Source organism: Stegostoma tigrinum, chromosome 17 (genome assembly GCF_030684315.1).
Source record: "Stegostoma tigrinum isolate sSteTig4 chromosome 17, sSteTig4.hap1, whole genome shotgun sequence".
In the NCBI taxonomy this organism is placed as follows: Eukaryota; Metazoa; Chordata; class Chondrichthyes; order Orectolobiformes; family Stegostomatidae; genus Stegostoma; species Stegostoma tigrinum.
This window is the reverse complement of record NC_081370.1, coordinates 4,581,691-4,596,548: the sequence shown is the minus strand read 5'-3', so window position 1 is coordinate 4,596,548 and position 14,858 is coordinate 4,581,691. Positions and strand designations below refer to the sequence as shown.

Below are 14,858 nucleotides of genomic sequence, written 5' to 3'. Positions count from 1 at the left end.
TTTTATCTCCTGTGAAGCAGCCTGAGACATATTCTAACATTAAAGGTGCCACATAAAGGCATGTTTCTGTAGTTGATGACGGTTCTAAATATAAAGTTTTATTCCTCATCCTGCTACTTAAGTCGAAGGTGTTTATTAAAGCCACTGAATCAGCCAGGGTGTTCCATGAAAGTTAAATCATCTTTACTTAAAATTTTATGTTCATACCAGAAAACAAGTGTTATGTATTCTATCTTCTCATATGTACAATCCATGGGTATTAGGTTCATGTCTTGTGTAATCATTTTAAGATTTTTTTTATGCTTTAGTGTATTCCATTCTTTAATGAGACAAAACTGGAGTTGAAGCATTAACCTGTTATTGGGTATTTGGATGTACACAGTAGTACTACGCAATGAAGTTGAAAATTATCACTCCACATGCAAACTAACCAGTTTAGGCCATTTTTACATACTGGATCAAAGTTTTTTTTTAATATTAATTTGCAAATAGTGAACGCAATCAAGTGTTAGTGGATAGTACACTAATCTTTATTTGAGAGATTTTTGTAAAGCCATGAAAAGGAACATTTGATCAATATTATTTACTGTCTCCTTAATTTTACAGTAATGAAAGAAAAATGTATTCCTTGAGATCTGGATGTGTTCCGCTACTGTGTCCAATTGGCATCTGAGTCCCTAAGGTTAACCTTGGTGAGAAAGGCAGTAATTGCAGTGGCTTCACTGAATAAGGGTGTGGGAAGTCTATTGTACATTCTCCTCATTCTGCACTTCTGTCAGTTGTTATTCCACCATTGTTGCCTGACTTCATCTATCATTTCTGAATTTGCTCCCAACTCTTCACTTAAAGCAAAATAAAACCTGAGAGTCTTTCTGCCAATTTTCCTTTCCTTTAATTTTTCTGTGTCAACAGAACAAACAAATAATAAGAGCGCCTACTAGGAAGGATGGGAAGGGAGTAGGAAAAAGCATTGAATGTTGGGTGAATGCAAATGAATGGACTTTTTCTGATTTTGTAGAGTTGTCACAATTAGCAAGGAAATTCAAAGAACATTGGGGTGGAGCATGGGGTAGTGGTGGTTCAAACGTATTTGAGGAAAATTCTGGAACCGCTCAACCTTGGGGAAACCACACTACAGACGACAAACACAAATTTCTCAATCTGGTTGTAGTCGCTGACTGTTTATCTTGTCCCAGTTGCTGATGGTGGAACCATTCTGGTACGTATAGGAACACTCAACTTATTAGAAATTGTCAAAATAGCTTAGCTGTCATAGTTTGTAACAGCAAAGTTAATATTCATTTATTAAAAACTAAAATTTGCGTTTGACGAATACTGAAAAAGGATATGACTTTGAAGATGCATTTAGTTCAGGAATCTTGAATGTTTCTACATTTTACTGTTTGATTTACAGAGGCATTGTTGCCAGCATTCTTGTATTCCTTTGTTTTGGAGTCACTCAAGCAAAAGATGGGCCATTTTCCAGACCTCATCCAGGTACAGTACAGCAATTTCATAATGGCACTGTCAGACTTTCTTTGCCTGTGTTGTCTGTTTTTAAAACAAGCTGTGCAAGTGTAATGAATATTGAAAGTATTTTACTTACATAATGCGTTTTTCTTGTAACTCCAAAATAAAATTAGTTGGAAGGGGCTCTGTAAAGGGACTATAAATGTATTGCGTCAATGATGACCAGTTCAATATATTTATGACATGACAATTCCTTGTCAAGCTATACATAGTTTCTGTTTGATTTGATACCAAGCGGAGCAACTCTGCAAACAACCTCAGGCAAAATTGCAATAGTGCAATTACAATCTAAAATTCCATTATGTGAACTAAGTGCAGACATTTGTAGGCTACCTTGTGCCCGATCTCTTTCCTACTCATTCCCTAAGATGTACAAGCAGTTACCTGTTCACACTTGTACAGTCTTTATAGTGTTCAGTTAGGAAGAAACTGATAGTCTTAATCAGTTTTACTCTGAGTCCACACTCAGACTTAACCAATCAAATGCAGTGAGTATCAATGGTAAATCTGGAAAAATGGAGGGATTAGGTTCACCGATTTAACAGTGATCATTAATGTGTTACACAAAAGCACAATAGTGTGCATGTGGAAGATCTGATATGAAAACAAAGTGTCGAGAAACTCAGCAGATGTGACAACATCTATAGAAAGTGAAGCAGAGTTACATTTCAAGTGCAATATAACTGATCTTTGAATTGAAAACAGCACAGGAGAGGAGGGCAGATCACTTCCAAGGTAGGCATTTGTGGAAGAGAAGTGACATTGAATGAAACACTGTCATGAGTCCAACTGATTTTATTATAGGAAGGATCAGGCCCCAGAATGAACCTGCCTTGGTTGACAATATGTTTAATTTTTGCAGTTGGTTAGCATGGTGATTAGTCACTCAGCATCTCCGCATGACGCTGCAAATGTGTTTTTGACAAAGGAACTCGGGTTTATTACACAAAGAAAGGGGAAAAAGTATCAAAGCTATATTAATGACAGGTTAGAAAGATCTTAACATAAACAGCAAATAAAGTTTCGCCCTATTTATGAATATTGTCCTTTTTCAGATATTCCATCCAAGAGAAATGTCACTCCCATCACTATCTTTAATTTCCTGCTTAACTGATGCATCCTAAATCTTTTCCTTGAACCGCTGAGACCATTTAATGACTTCTTTTCAAGCATGCTGGCATGAGTTCTGATGGCCGAGATCTCTCATAAGTTCAGATAACTTGAAAATGCCTGTATGCTGTCCACCCTGAATTGTTCACAGACCAAAATCACTTGGGTAACTGGTTCCCCGAACTGCTGCTGTGAAATCAAAACTAAACCAGTGGCCTTAATTTCTTTTTCTGCCATGAACTCAGCAGCATAAGGAGCCGCCTTCCTCCCCTCTCCTCTTCCTCTCCTCTCTGCTGTCCTCATTCTCTCCACCTCTCCTCCACTCGCCCTCCCCCTCTCCTTTTCTCTCACCCTCCTTCTCCTTTCCCCTACACAGCTGTATCTTCCCAAACCCACTGCTCTGTCTCTCCATCCAGCACCACTCCTTCTCTACCCCTCAGCCCACTGCTCCTTCGCTCCATGCCCCACCACTCTTCCCCTTCCACACTGTACCATCCCTCCCTGCCAACCACTTCTTCTGGTCCACTGCTGCTTCTCTCCTCATTCCACCTCTGTCTCTCCCCTCCCACGCTCCGCCACTCCTTCTCACCCCACAATGCCACTCTTCTTTCACCCCTAATCTTTCCTCCTCATTTCCTCCCCTTCCTTCTCTTTCCTCCCACCTCCAACGCTCCTTCTTTTCTCTTTGTCCCCCCTTCCTGTGCTGTTGAATTTGTCAGCCCCTCCACCTTCTCCCTAAGTCGGTAGTAGGAAGAGCAGGGGTCCCCCAGCAGACTATGGCCCATAACCAGCTAAACAATGCAGGAGAATTATCAAACTCCATCTGGACAGTGCCATCACCTCTGAGTGGGCAATACCCAGTTATTTCCTGTTCTTTTCCAGCAGCCACGAGCCATGATCTGACCTGTGTACCCAACAGCACTGACCCAGCACCACACCAAGAATGAGAAGGGAGGAAATGAAGCAACCCAGAAAAGTTGACACCCAGAGAGGGGCAGGAAAGCCACAACTAACCAAGAAGCACAGCCCCACTGTCCAATGGCCCAAGCAAAACCCAGAGCTGGGAGAGGCCAGCAAGATTCCATGGGAATTGATGCCTTAGATTTGAACTAGAAGACTTTTCACCTTTTCACTTCAAAACTTATAATTGTTAGTAATGCTAGGAAACTAAAGTGACGGCGTCCTGTAATGATCTTCAGATTAAGTTTTAATTGTCAAAGTGCTGGACAGCTTATAATAATTGCTACATTTGTTGGGTTTATTTTTAAGCAATTTGGGATATACTGAGGACCAGTTCCCGTCCTATAGGATGCATTGATTACAGGGAAGAGCCTTTGAAATTCAGAAGTAGTTGAAAATGCAAATTATGTGTAAACTGTTATACTGGATTTTTACCTGCAAGAGTCCTGCCAAATGCAAGTCCTCTTTTATTTATAGCAAGTATTGGTGTGGCACCAATGTTCACTCTAATTTATGCAGTAAATTGGAATTTCTTGTGCATACTGCAGACTGCATAAAAGTTAAGCCCTTTAATTTAACACGTGTATGCTCAAAAAGGGTTAGCATATTTGAACAAATTAGTCACATGCAACAAAACTGTTAGAAGCTACATTGATCGGCACATTGCACTGTTACCACTTCACCGTTTCGAGACTGGTGAGTTGGAATATAGAAGATACAGACACCAGTAATAATTTACAAATGATAATTTATCAATGAGGGAAGATAAGTGCTACAATCTGTCATTTGTAAACCAGGAAGAGAAATCTAGAATATTTAAATAATTTGATGAAACAGGACACTAATCATCTTTTGAAGTTAGCACAATGTCATACAGACACTTTTCCTTTTAACACAAGTTGAAACCTGAAGTACCAATATATTTTAACTATATATTGAAAAAAAATTGAATTAATAACAGAACTGGAAGCACTCACTCTGTCATTAAACTTGTTCCTGTTTAGTTAATTTTAAAAAATAACTTGTAAAATCTCTGAGAGTTCCTTAGTACCCTGGTCAAAAAGATGACCATCTCTCAGACTTTTGTGAAAAAAGACTGTGGCTAATGAATGAAATGTATAACAAATACGCTGGAAATCTAACATTCTGCAAACAAGCTGCAAGTTAGTTGACATCTGTTGAAAGAACATAGAGGTTAATATCGCTGATGTGGCCACAGAAACCAGTTCATTAGCCATTAAAGAATACCTTGCTAACTCTTTCTCACTCCTTAACATTTATTTGTTGCCCTGCCCTGATGGTGCATGCTAATACATTGTTCATTGTGGAACTATATTTTAGTTAGTGTATCATTCTACTTTTACACTGTATCATTATTCTTATTATGTAATCCCTCCTGAAAAGCAGGGTTAACCAAACAAACAGCTTTCAGAATTGATTCTGGTGTTTGGCCCGCAAGCACAGAAATGGAGAAAAGCCTGATTTCTGATCCTTTCTCCTGCAAGTGAATAGGAATGTTGCATTGAGAATATTTCCACCAGTGCAGCAGGTAATTTTGTGTGGAGAAATAGGGAGGGCTGGTGGCGAGGCAGATGATAGAGTCATAGAATCCCTACGGTGTGGGAACAGGCCACACCAACTCTCCAAGAGCATCCTATGCAGACTTACCCCCCCCCCCCCCCCCCCACCTTAACCTTGTAACCCTGCATTTCCCCGGCCAATCTCCCTAAACTATGGGCAATTTAGCACAGCCAGTCCACCTATCCTGCACGTTTTTGGACTCTGGGAAGAAACCAGAGCACCCCGAGGAAACTGGCGAGATGAATGTGCAAACTTTACACACGCAGTCGCCTGAGGCTGAAATTGAACATGAGTTCCTGGTGCTGTGAGGCAGCAGTGCTAACCTCTGATTCACCGTGTCACCCCCCCCCCTTAAACCATTGTAATGGACTTAGGTCTTGTATATTCATAATACTCACTGTTTCTGTCTTCTGGGATCATTCTTTTCATTCCTGAGCCTATTCTGTTCTGAGAGAAAAATGTCCAGTATTTGCACATCTACAATTTTTTGATAGCTGGATTTGAGTCATTCTAGCTATACCGCAATTCATGATGCAGTGAAGTTTATTTCATGGGTAACGTTTGAGTTCTGCAAAGGCAGCAGTCCGGCTCCTGAAACTTAATGAGACGGGAATTTTTAAACGATTTTTTCCTGCAATAGTGCAAGATTGCCAGCACATATAAATATGCAGTATTAGAAAGCAGGTTAGTGTTGTATAGTTGGAGACTTTTGGCAACTGGATGTGTTCATCCTGCTTGTAGGGGAAGGTGAAGAAACATTGGCCTGCATGACTATAATTGATCTACATGTTAGTATTTTTTTGAAAAGGCAGAACAAACATGACAGTTTTGATTCCTTTTTGCAACAATTTCTAATTCTACAGCTCCTAAAACATGGCAAATATGCCTCATAAGAGAGATACCAAACAACATGTGACACTGAGCTACAGTGATTTTAGGATAGATTACTACAACCATTGCTGAAGCCTTAACTTTAAAAGCTTTTCTAGGGGTTGTGGAGAGACTTATGGAGGGAGAATTCCTGAATTTACAGCCTTGGCAATTCAAAGCATAGCCACCAGTGCTGAGGCCCAGGGACTTGTGAATGCTAAAGAGGCCAGAATTGGGGGAGTGTTGAAATCTGTGTCATGGGTATGCAAGAGGATATAAAGCGACAAAAGGAGGGACTAAGTGATATGGCATGAGGAGTTTGAATTTGGTGTGCCATCACTGCTTCATGACTAGACTGGTTTTTGTGACTTCTTATGGTTTTACGGTTGCACTTAAATAAGTAGTTATGGGACAATTAATACCTATGTAAAATTTCACAACCTGAAAGATGAGGTCATTGATTCCTTTTATATAGTGTCCTCCCTATGAACACTGACGAGTTTATTTTAAATATTGTGTGCATCCATCTTGACAGCCCCCTTTTCTCTCTTGATTCTGTCTGTCACAGACAGAATGAGATGCAGGGATCTCTGGTGTTATTGGGGGTCTGTAGGATCTGACAGCTAAATTCAAGATGTCCACTCCTATGTTTACTCTGACTGGAGGTCTGGTTCTGTTTCTACAACAACCATGTTACCAGGACCTAGGAGCTAGATATGGCTGGAGGGCCTTTGGTTGGGCACCTCTACATCTGAGTGTCTCTTAAAGCTATTCAGTTGCCTCCCTGTGGGACAAGATCTCACCAGTTTCTGTAAATGTATTGTGTGTTTGGAATTACAGTGCAGCTTTTCACCCACGTTGGGCACTGATCAATTGACAGTTTGCAAAAGACTGTTTTATAAAAAAAGGAGTTACTTCAAGAGGATAGAGAAGGTTGTGATGGCTGTTCAAATAATTTAATGGCATGGTGAAAGCATATGGTTGATCTGGTTTATTTCGGTTCTGTTTGACCATTGGTTGCCAATCAGTTCTCAGGAGACACATTTCTGAGGTTGTCATTGAATATATATGATATTCACAGTGGTATTGCAGTGCAGAGGAGGCCATTTGTCCCTTTGTATCCATACTAGCATAATTTACAATTCTATAATTGAAATTCTGTCTTACAGCGTACTGGAGGTTCTGGTTATGTGTCAGTGTTGTGTACGAGCTGTTCCTCATCTTCATACTTTTTCAGGTAAGTGAATAGTCATTAATTGTTCACTCAAATGTCTTTAATTATTCCCACAAAGCTGCCTCCATATGTTTACATAATAGATCTAACTATTCAAGCAAACCTTTGTTCGCTTCCTAGTTATGGTAAACACTGGTGTTGATGACACCTCCAAACTCCACAGTGCATTTGTTTTGTGGGTGCTCATTGTTCACATTGTGTTGTGTTCAGCTGTAAATTACAAATGCTGCTTTGAACGATGCTGTCATTTATGAATGCTATTACCAGTCTGGGCAGCTGATGCTTGCAAACGCAGACGTATTGTTCACAGGATTTCAACTGCTCCACTTATTCATTATTAAATATTAAAATGCTTCTGAGAAGCCTGGTATAGTAATCAAGGCCATTGTTGAATATGCAGTGTACAATTTAGCTAAAAACTTTATCTCTGTGTTCTCCTTTTGAATTCCACCTTTTGTATGCGGTGAATTTCTACAAGATTTTGGCACCCTCTCTAAATTTGGCTAGCTGACTGACTCTTGAATTGATACAGAATTAAGACTTTTAAATCTTTAGGACTTTAAATTTGAGTATTTGCTACCCACGTTCCTTCATGTCTCAACATCCAGTTCCATTTTAATTGTTTCCGGCATGAAAGTCTGTTGAGATTTCTGTAGGAACTCAGTCCGATGAAATATTTTTAAATAAACTAACAGCTTTTAGGTGAGATATAAGCACTAAATTTAGGGAAATAGGAAATGGATTCAGGTGTAGGCCATTCGGCCCATTGAGCTTACTGTAGCATATAACTAGATAGTAGTTGTATTTCTATTTTAATGGCAGTTTTTGGCACTATACCATATCCCTTGATATCTTCAATATTTGGAAATCTATCAGTCTTAGCCTTGAATTTACTCAATGAATGAAGGACCACAGCCCCCTGCGTGGAGAATTCCAAATATCCACCTCCCTCCAAGTGAGGAATTCCCTCTTCATCTCAATTCTAAATAGTCTCCCACTTATTTTGAGACTGTTTTTTGTCCTGGATCCTCCCAGCCAGGATGCTATTGAGCCCTTAAACAATCGTGTGTACTTAAATGAGATCAAATCTCCATCTTCTAAGCTGTAGCGAACATAGTCATGGTCTCCTTAATTTCTGTTTATAAAACACTGCCACCATGCTCGGAATCAGTCTGGTGAACTTTTATTGTACTCAAGTCCAACCTGCAACGCAGGTGTGACAAAACATGTCAGAACAGGGTGATTAAAGTAACTGTTTCCGTTAGATAAGGAGACTAAAACTGTACACAGTACTTCAGGTGCTGTTTTATCAAGGCTGTATACAGGTACAGTTTGATTTACTTTATTCCTGTACACACAACCTGTTCACTAAAGGCCAGAACACATCCGCTTCAATCCGCTGTGTTCTAATGCACTCACATAGCCTGAAGCTTGGAAATATTACTTTTGATTGTGACATCCAAATGATTGCAATAGATTGTGAATAGCTGGGGCCGAAGCAAGTTAATGATTTTTTGGTTTTTTTTGGCACATGCTATAAATATGTTTAGTGCAAAACATGATTGAACTTTTCACTTCTGTATGCAAATCATGATTTCCATCTGCCTTTTCTGTACAAGCATGTGATTGAATACACATGCATCATCATGTTCATATATTAAAGATGACCTTGAACTGAGCTGTTCTGTTGAACAAGCCAATGTACTTAATTTCATCTTAAAATTGACAAGCATATTTCTGATTTTAGATTCAGTCTTAATGTAAGTATTTGGTTGATAATCCTACCAAAGTTAATTCAAGGGATGGGATGCTCCAAAACATTTTCATATTTGTCTTGCACAATTACTTAACAAATACATTTAATAATCAGTTGTAAGCAATGGGTTTGCCCACCAAAGTGACCTCGATTATTTCAAATTCCTCTTTATTGTAGAAACCTCATCAAAGTGGGGCTAAGAACTAATTGCAAACAAAGCCACTAATTTACAACTAATGTATAATTTAATATAGATGGTGTTAAGAGACTGAAGATAATTCTGTTGTTTTAGCTTGGTTTAGTGGAACAGGGATTTGTATTTAAATGTAATATAGTCCCCTGTCACTTTATATCTGGTCATTTGTGCTGCATCTGACCCGAGTGTGTTGATATTGGACACTGGAAAGAAGGCGAGTGTTGTGTTCCCTCTGTCATCATTCTTTACCGTAAGTATTAATTCAAATAGAATGCTTTGTGTAGCTTTATCCATTTTGCTGGTGCATCCTTATCATTTCTCATGTCAGCATTTTTGTTAATTTCCTGATATCTCTAACTTATGCAGATTTTGATGAAAACTTTTAAAAATTATTAAGCGCATTATGCTCTAGGGGTTGAGCTGGTAATTTAGAAGTTAGATGAATAGTGCATTGTTGTGAGACATAACCTCATGCATATGTTGATTTGACCAATTGATTTCAGCATGGTCCGCAGGATCCCTGGTGCCTCAATTCAATTTACTAGGCTGTAGCTTGTGATTGAGTTGGCCATTGTACCAGGAGTTAAAGGTCTGAATCTTTCCAGTGAGAACGATAAAATTCCAAAAATGTTTTGTTGTTTCAATTGCAGTTAAATAAGTAATTATTTATGAAGTAACATCTGTTAACAAAACCTGATTAACCAGAGTCTGTAAATCAATGCAGAGTCATAACTTGCGGTTGAAAGCAGCCTTACCATTAATATAACATTCAATCCCAAAGCTTGATCCTTGACCAGATGACACAGCATAATTCTTCCATGTAACAATATCTTGACCTTATTGATAGCATTGAGATTCAGTGGAGGAAAAAAAAAGCAACCTGTCTCTTTTTGCTGCTAATAACCTATGAGTGATTCCTCTAAATGGACGTTGATCTAATTGAGAGCTGTTTTAGAAAAGCGGGTGAGGTTAATCCTGGGTTTCCCTTAGAAACACAAAAATGGCATTACTTGGATCCTGCATGGAGAGTAGAAGAAAACTAATTCATCAGTTTTGATGTGTATGCAATCTTCACCATTTGTAAGCTGTTGTGTTTGTGATCCAACAAACACAAGTATGCTCTTCACAGCTGCACGTGTAGTGTCTGAGAAATCTGCATGGATACGAGCCAATGGATGAATACTGTTTCCTTCATCTCTACTTCCCTAATTACTCAATTCTGCTGCATTTATGATGGCTGATGTTTATGCTCAATTTTTTTTGACTGTCAGGTGAGTAAAAGTACTGCATTCAAAATGATACAGGATACTCATGATCGCAAAGATATCAAACATCTAGAGGAGACCATTCACCCTGTCAAGCACATGCATGAGGTTGTTGACTTGCTCGCCAAGCTGGCTTGTTTTTGTTCAGATATTTCGTCACCATGCTAGGTAACATCATCAGTGAGGCCACCAATGGAGCGACGTTGTTCTGTTCTGCTTGGGATTTATACTGTCTGGTCCGTTATGGTGAATAATGTCATTTCTGGTTTTGTTCTGTAAGGGTGTGTGTATGGGATCTAATTCTGTATGCGTGTTGATTGCATTATGGGTTGAGAACTACGCCTCTGGGAAGTCTCGAGTGTGTCTGTATTTGGCTTGGGCTGCTATGGGTACATTGTCGCAGTTAAACTGATGGTCTTTGTTGTCCGAGTGTACTAATCCTGAAGAAAGTTTGTTGTGCCGTTTTGCTTTTATCTGGTATTCGTGTATTCTGATGGCTAGTTTCCTTCCTGTCTGTCCGATGTAATGTTTGTGGAAGTTGTTGCATGGTATTTTGTAAATTATGTTGGTTCTGCATGTTGTGGAAATGGGGTCTTTAATTCTTCTGATTGTTAGTTGTAGAGTGGCTGTGGGCTCGTGGGCCACCATGATTCCTAGTGGTCTTAGGCCAGTTCTGATATGTTCACCCCAACGTCCATAAGTTGTGTTAGGACACTATTTAAATCGCCACCACTCACTGCAATGTGCCAGAACTACACAGGAAAGAGGAGGAACACCTATACAAAATCTTTACTATGAACGGATATTCGTGCAACTTCATCCGCAGGTGCCTACTAAACAGACAACAGCAGGAGGACACAGTATGCCTTAACGTACTGGCCACACTGCCCTACAGCAAGAACCTATCAGAACTGGCAACAAGACTCATAAGACCCCTAGGAATCATGGTAACACACAAGCTCACAGCTACTCTACAACAAACACTCACAAGGATTAAAGACCCCATTCCCACATACGTAGAACCAACATAGTTTACAAAATACCATGCAATGACTGCCACAAACTTTACATTGGATAGACAGAAAGAAAACTAGCCATCATAATGCACGAACACCAGCTAGCAGCAAGACAACATGACGAAGCCTCCTTAACATCAGTCCACTCAGACAATAAAGACCATCAGTTTAAGTGGGACAATGTAACCATAGTAACCCAAGCCACCATAGGAATGGGAAGCATGGGAATTCCTAGAGACATGGTTTTCAACTCATAATGCAATCAACAAACACAGAAATGGACCCCATGTACAAACCCATACAGAACAAAACTGGAAATGACAGTATCACCATAATGGACTGGACAGTAAAAATTCCAAGCGGAGTAGAACAACATTGCTTCAACTGGGGCCTCACTGATGATGTTACCTAGCATGGTGGCAAAATGTCTGAATAAAAACAAGTCAGCTTGGCGAGCAAGTTAACAACCTCACCCACAACCTGAGCTACAAATCTTTTCTGAAACCTTAAAGCACGTGCATCCATAGAATCCCTAGTGCCCCCTTCTACCTCATTGGCATAGCATTTGACGGGATCAAAATTTGTTGAAGAGCTGTTGCTTTCTCTACATTTCTCTCAAGACTATTGTAGGTTTTCAATCAACCTGCTTGAAGTGCTTCCTGATTCTTCTTCTTGGTTGTCTTTTACAAGTTTGTTGGTGTTTAAATTAAATAATGCTGTGGATTTACCTTTGCTGTTCCATAGTACAAATCATATACTTTTTGTTTTAGTTTCCTTTTAAAAGGCTAGTAGTCCTTGTAAGATTAGATAATGTGAATTTTCCTAGCCTGTGAAGCCTCTGGGCTATTCTCTGCATTTTCTCCAAGGTCTAAGTTAAGCCGTACTTCTGACAGAGCGTGTTGTAATTTCAGCATCACAATCTCAGATGTATTCACGCTGATTTGGTGATGTAACTTAACATTGTTAACTTTTACTGATTTATCCAGGTGACCAAAAGCTTGGCCCACAAGTGTAGATTTTCAGAAGTATCATGGAGGAGAAAAGCAGAGAGGTTTAGAGAAGATGTTGTGTATCTTTAGCCCTAGCAACTGAAGACAAAGCCAAAAATGATACAGCAAAAAAAGAGAGAACTGCTTAAGAAGCTATGGTTAGATAGAAACAAGGATTTCTGAGCATTATAGGACTGGAAGAGTTTAGATATAGGAGAGGTCAAGGCCATGAAAGGATTTGCATGAGAATTTTAAAAATGTGGAATTCCTACCCTCAACACCATCAGCACTTATTTTCTGCAGCAGCAAAGACAAAGTTGCTGGAAAAGCTCAGCAGGTCAGGCAGCATCAGGATTTTGAGGAAGGGTCACCAAACCCGTAATTTTAACTCTGTTTTCTGTGTTAAAGTTTTGGGTCCGGTGACCCTTTCTCAGAACCCTGATGCTGCCAGACCTGCTGAGCTTTTCCAGTGTTTTTGTTCCTGATTTACAGCATCTGCAGTTCTTTCAGTTCTTATTTTCTGCAGTATCCTTTGCAGCACCTTTTCAAAAAGCCTTTGAAAATTTGAGTAAGTTTCATCCTCTGATTTCCCCCTTATCCAGAGTAGTTACTACCTTAAAGAACTTCATTACGTTAGTCAAACATGAGTTTCCTTTCATATTCTATTTACGACGGTATTGTGCTGAAACCATAATTGACTAACAGAACTATCCCTCTGCCTTCTCCAAGTCATTCCTAAACATATTGTATCCTTCTAAGATTCAGAATCCAGCCTGCGTCATCCTGCAGGAGTACCCCTGTAATGGCTATCAGATCATATCTGAGGTCAGTGTGAGGAAGGGTCACTTGACCTGAAATGTTAATTCTGATTTTTCTCCACAGATCTGCTGAGCTTCTCAAGCAATTTCTATTTTTGTTTCTGACTTACTGCATCTGTGGTTCTTTCGGTTTTTGTCTGATCATATCTATTCACTTCTATTTTCATGCTCAGTTCATCTATTTTTTTTAATTGGATGGATATTCAGATACAGAGTCTTTAATTTTATTGTTTTGTACTGAATCTAAATTTCAGTGTTGTGTTGCTTGACTCTTAAATTTATTCTCTCTGTTCTTCCTGACATGGTCTGTTTATAATTTCCTGTATTAATACCTTACACTTTTGTCCTTGATTGTGACCTTTGATTTACCACATCTTCCCAAATTTGATCCCTTGCCCTACTCTTTAAAGTCCTTTCTATGCCACTTTAATTTTGCAGTTGGTAAGAAGACTGGCCCCAGCATCATTCAGGCGTAGACCATTCTTTTGGTCCAAATCCCACTTTACCTCATGCTTGTACCAGTGCTCCACAAACCAGACCTGCCACTTTGAGTCATGCATTAAATTCTCTAATCTAATTTGCCCAATGCCAGTTAGCATGTGGCTCGGAATAATGCAAAGACCATTATCTTTGAGTTCTGCTTCATAATTTTTCACCCAGCGTCTGATGCTGAAAAACAGAACTTCCTTCTGTTTTAATTTCATTTTTTCTGCAGGTGGATTGGGAAAATCAGTTTGGTAGCAGATCTCAAGAAAAGGAATTTGTGGCATGTCCACAAGATGGCTTATTTGGAGCACCTATTGTAGAGTCCACCAGGGAACAGGCAATTCTGAATTTCATGATGTATAATGAGGCACACTTGATAGGGAGCTCAAGTTGAAGGAACCCATTGTGGCTAATGACCATAACATAATAGAATTCACCTGAAATTTGAGAGGGAGAATCTGGAATCAGATGTAACAGTAGTAAAATTGAGTAAAGGTAACTGCAAAGGAGGAGCTGATCAGAGTTGATTGGAACAGGAGCCTAAAAGAGAAGGTGATGGAGCAGCAACAGCAGGGATTTCTGAGGGTAAATCAGGAGGCACAGCAGATATTCATCCCAAGGAAGAAGAAACGTGCTAAGGTGAAAGATGAGGTAACAAGGGAAGACAGGGACAGCATAAAAGCACAATGTGGTAAAGATGAGCAGAAAGCCAGAACATTGAAAAGCTTTTAAAAACAAGCAGAGGATAACTGAAAAAGCAATGAGAGTGAAAAGTGAAATATTAGGGTAAGCTAGCTAATAATGTAAGATTACAAAAGTTTTTTTAGAAATATAAAAGGTGAGAGAGAGGCAAGAGTGGATATTGGACCGTTGGAAAATGAAACTGGAGAGTTATTAATGGGGAACAAAGTTGGGGGGAACGGGGTGGTGCAGAGGTGAGTTTAGAGGCAGATTACATTCCCTACAGTGTGGAAACAGGCCCTTCGGCCCAACAAGTCCACACCGCCCCTTGGAACATCCTACCCAGACCCATCCCCTTATAACCCA

At 39.5% G+C, this 14,858-nt stretch overlaps 1 protein-coding gene across 1 annotated transcript in view; it reads left to right on the top strand.

Annotated features, from left to right (window-relative positions):
- ptdss2 (phosphatidylserine synthase 2) overlaps positions 1-14,858 on the top strand; it is a 98,067-nt gene that overhangs the window by 19,510 nt on the left and 63,699 nt on the right. The window contains exons 3-4 of the mRNA XM_048545830.2: positions 1,415-1,497; positions 7,221-7,288. Coding sequence (XP_048401787.1) covers positions 1,415-1,497; positions 7,221-7,288 — 151 coding nt within the window. The remainder of the gene's footprint in view (positions 1-1,414; positions 1,498-7,220; positions 7,289-14,858) is intronic.